Raw genomic sequence first — 4,570 nt, forward strand, 5'->3', positions numbered from 1 at the left:
AGAGAGATAGGGCGAGAGAGATTGAGAGAGAATTTTTTGTGACCTTTACGAGTGTTTAGCTTTGTAATGCTAGGTTGGTAAACCCATTAAGCCTCGTTATGAGTGTTATACATCCCCGGAGGGTATGTAATAACATTTTATCGAGTAGTTCCATCACTTACCCTGATTAGGGTTTTGATTTTCTGAACGCGTGAAGACTCAAAGTGACACTTTGCATTAAGATAGAGTGTTGTGCAATAGTAAACATAATGTAAACCCTAATATACAATGGTTAATTGAGTTACGCGGTTTGATTTGTTGACTTTATTTCACTTTGAGTTGACCGAAAGTTGACGGTTGTCACAATTACTTAGTTTTCTAGTAGTGAAATCGCGTTCGGAGGAAATAACCCTGGAAAATCATGTTTGACCTGAGAAGACCGGAAAACTTATGTTTGGCCAACAACAACGTCGGAAACTGACAAAATTCACTATTACTGGTTATATTGATATAATATACACATTTCAATAAGTTCAAAGGTTAATAAAGAACAAAAATTAATTTATTGACCAAATATGACAAAAACCTAAAGTACCTAATCTTTTCAAATCATTATTTCTAAAATAAATTGTTGATTGTAAAAATAAATTGATAAACATTATTACCAAAAGGCTACAAAAAAATAAAAAAAGAAAGTTATTAAAAAACATTAACAATAGTTAAAAGAAACTAAATTTTTTTGATAAATATAAATTTTGAAACTATACCTCTATTTGGTGAATACTTTTAAAACTATACCTATATTATAAATATATTTTCTTAAAAAACAACATTTTTAATCGGAAACTCCAACAACATGAACGCTTAGTATCTTAAGAATATTCGTAAGATCGTATTAACTTTTAGTAAAAGATACAACAATGTTGAAAAATAAACTAGATGCTGTAACTAGAAACACTGCTTATAGAAATATGCATTGCCTTCGCTTCTGTTGCCTTCTCTTCATCTTTTTTGGTGGCCTCAACCCAACCCTAATCGCTGTGTCAAACACAGCTTTTACGTTCTGAAGCAAATGCAATATAGAAGTCAGAACAAGGCCATAGAGTTGTGGCATAGTAGAACCCAAACATTATCCCACCAACATCACAATTATGCCCTTTATAAATATATACTTTTTTACGTAAAATTGATGTCTCAAGTTGGTGCTGAAATTAGTGATAAAGAAAAACAATTTTGAAAATCATGGGATGATCAATAAAATGCATAATAACCCTACCCTTTTACACTAATATATTACTCCATGAACATACGCATATTCCTTTTATGGAAAAATGAAATCAAACCGTTTTTTGGTTAAATTGATTTGGATACTCCCAAAAACCAAAAAAGTTATTAAAACGTGAAAGTGAAATTCACCTATACCTTTTGGGTTTTTGAACTACATTCAACATAAGCAACTGCACCAATCATATTTTTGAGTTCTTCTCCCTGAAGTATTTGACAACTTTAAGAATCCCATAAGTCATATATATCCCTAGTATTGCAAGACATTTAACTTTTTTGTACCTCAGATATTGTAACTGGAGTTGCGTTAGGATGATTTCTCAAGTACTCCATATCTTCTCGTAAGTCTGTAGTATAATTTTATAAGGGTTTGTAGATTGAAATGCATGCTAGAAAAATAGAGAACTACATGAAATGATTAGAAAGGATCCTGCGAACAATTCTACATGGGTGAATCTCGATGAATGTAACTTACCAAGCTTAGTTCCCACAAGGACTACAGGCACAGATGGAGCATAATGCCTGAGCTCCAAGATCCACTGATCGATATAGTAACAAAATACAATGTAAAAGATTTAGAAAATAAATGGGTTATTGAATTTTCTTTGTTAGAAATTTAAAAAGATGCAAATGCGATGAACCTTCCTGTAGATGTTGTCATAACTTGCTTTGTTAATAAGAGAGAATGCCAAGAGAAAAACATCTGCTCCTCTGTAACTAAGTGGCCTTAATCTGTTGTAATCCTCTTGTCCTGTTTGATTCAATCTTGCAATGCATGAAATTAGAAATAATCCATTTTTATATGTAATTTTTTCTACTTTTATGTGGATGGGATGAACGGCTTATTTAAAAAATTGATAATATAAAGAGAATAATATAAATTCAAGGAAAATCATTAATCACTTTCTAAAAATTAGCCAAACATTTAGGGAATGATGCTGATAGCCAATCCAAGAGTGCAAAACCGCAGGTGAAAATGTCATATGCGATTTGATTGGCTATTTTGGTGATTGATGGTTATAGCCGTTAAGAGATTTTCTAATATATATCTTAAACGAAATATATTAATTATAAAAAATATTATCATAATTAAATGTGAAATGCTTTAATTATGAAGATTATTAATAAATTTTACATGTAATTATAGTAATATTTTTTATAATCAATGTATTTAACATTTAATTATGGTAATAATTATGATTAATTAATATTTCTTATATGTATCATTAGCGCACATATTAAAAAATATCGTTTATTAAATAACCAAAAGTTAAGGGTTTTTTTAGCGAATAATCATGAAATTTCGATTTTCGTAAAATGACCATCAGATCCGTCGAGGGGCTCTGCTGGTCACTTAATGTTTCTGAGGAACTTTATACACATCTGCGGAAATAAGTCGGCAGCACTAAAAGAAATTTTTTTTTTTTTTTTTTTTTTTTGTTTTTAAGGTTTCGTAGAGGTGCCTCTACAAATCTTGTAAACACATCTGTCGATCACTTAACCTCTTTGATGAATAAGTATGAACAAAATTTTAAGAGAATTTTTTTTTTGATTTTTAAGTATTTACCCATTCCTCAGAGACCTTAAGCGATCTGTAGAGGTGTTCACAAGATCCGCAAAGACACCTCTGCAGAACTATTAGAACCCTATTTTTTTTTGTCTTTTAGTGGTGTTAGGTCATTTCCACAGTATTCTGTATCGTTCCTCAGAGAATAAAGAGATCCGCAAAAGCTTCTCTGCGGATCTCGTGATCATTTTCCAAAACTCAAAATTTCATGGTTATTTGTTGAAAACACCAAATAACTTTTGGTTATATGCTTAATTTTCTCAATTAAATATCCTCCTATATTTTGCTAATGGTTTTTTTTTTCAAATATTAAAGATTTTATTTAAAATAAATACAAATATGAGAAAGAATTTTGGAAGTTTGATCGTATTACCAGCAGTATCCCACAAGGCAAGGTTTACGATACTTCCATTAACCACCACATTAGCACTGAAGTTGTCAAAGATTGTAGGAACATAATCCTTTCATTAAAAAAAAAATGAAAAAAAAAAAAGACGCAAATTAATTTCTTTTTCCAAATGAGATAACATGAGAACCAACAATCAAAAAAGCAAGTATGGAATATATAAACTGCATTTAATTTATATTTTATAAACTAATACTAACCCGATCGACCACATTAGAGAATCCGGTAGCAGCAACGGAGCAAGCCCATTGCATTTCATGTTATTTGTTTCATAATTTATCTCGGATTTAGTTTTTAAGCGAAATGTAGTTAACTTGTTGAAAAAAAATTTTCAAATGTTGCATTTTTAAAAAACATTTGTAAAAAACATAGTACTAGAATGATGAAATTAGAGTTAAAGCCTACCGATGGAAAGGTGTTGCTCGTATAAGAAACAAGCAAGCAAGTTTTTCCCACTGCTCCATCTCCGACTGTGACACATTTGATAAATCTAATAATATTTGTACTCGTATTCATTGGAACTTTTCTATGTCTTAAACCTGATCTTCAGAGAATTAAGCTATTCAAATTAGTGGGCTTTATATCAGTGTCGATCTTGATTTAAATGAGAAGCTTTAAAATCTCCTGTCAAAAAGAACGAAATCTTAACAACCTGAAATAATGAGCAGGTGTCGTAGGAAATCTTTTACTTCACTTTAAAGGGCAATGCCATATTGGATTTAGGGAATGATTTATCAAAAGTTGGTATGGTGGGGTTTTTGTTGGAAGGTTTGGTTGTACGAAAGAAGAAAGATGAAAATTATATCAATAATTTTGATAAACCTTATCATTAATTATTATTATTATTATTATTATTATTATTATTATACGGATACGACTAGTTATTATTATTATTATTATTATTATTATTATATAAAAAGACGGATACGACTAGTAGTGTATGTGTATGCGTACGATCAACAACGTCAAATAGTTAATTTGGTAAAAAAGTTTCAACAGATATCTGTTAGTTTTCAACGTACTATTTGGGATAGTAAGAAAATGTTGTTAGTTTAAAGTAATAATAAATATATATTATAATTTTAGATTAAAAATTACGTTATAATTAGAAATTGGAAATGACTAAGAAAGCAATTTATTATTATTTGACACATTAAAAATATAAACTTTTTATTGTTATGTGTATTGAACTGCTTTTACGTGTTAAGTTCTGATATTTTATATTTTGCGTTAAAAAAATGTTTTTATGCTCGAGTCTCACAGATTTTAACCTTGAGTTGATCGGGGTTTAAAAAAAAAATTGTTTTCTTTCCATTTAAATAAAAACATTGCTA

General features: G+C 29.7%; 1 protein-coding gene across 1 annotated transcript; it reads right to left on the reverse strand.

The window, feature by feature from the left end:
• Positions 1-803: 803 nt before the first annotated feature.
• On the reverse strand, positions 804-3,812 carry LOC145045915 (rac-like GTP-binding protein RAC13). The gene is made up of 7 exons (XM_078994206.1): positions 3,642-3,812; positions 3,204-3,291; positions 1,905-2,014; positions 1,739-1,802; positions 1,546-1,610; positions 1,402-1,467; positions 804-1,042 (listed from the first exon to the last, which is right to left on the reverse strand). Exons 1-7 carry the CDS (start codon positions 3,750-3,752, stop codon positions 941-943), a joined length of 606 nt encoding a protein of 201 aa, XP_078850332.1. The 5' UTR covers positions 3,753-3,812; the 3' UTR covers positions 804-940.
• Positions 3,813-4,570: the final 758 nt, after the last annotated feature.

The sequence above is a fragment of the Lactuca saligna genome, chromosome 1 (assembly GCF_052625555.1).
Source record: "Lactuca saligna cultivar CGN05327 chromosome 1, ASM5262555v1, whole genome shotgun sequence".
Classification (NCBI taxonomy): domain Eukaryota; kingdom Viridiplantae; phylum Streptophyta; class Magnoliopsida; order Asterales; family Asteraceae; genus Lactuca; species Lactuca saligna.

Coding starts and splice junctions, on each gene's coding strand:
- LOC145045915 (XM_078994206.1), bottom strand. CDS start 3,752: ATGAATACGAGTACAAATATTATTAGATTTATCAAATGTGTCACAGTC. Junction 2,015..3,203: donor TGCCTTGTGGGATACTGCTG/GTAATACGATCA, acceptor TGAATCAAACAG/GACAAGAGGATTACAACAGA. Junction 1,803..1,904: donor ATGACAACATCTACAGGAAG/GTTCATCGCATT, acceptor TATATCGATCAG/TGGATCTTGGAGCTCAGGCA.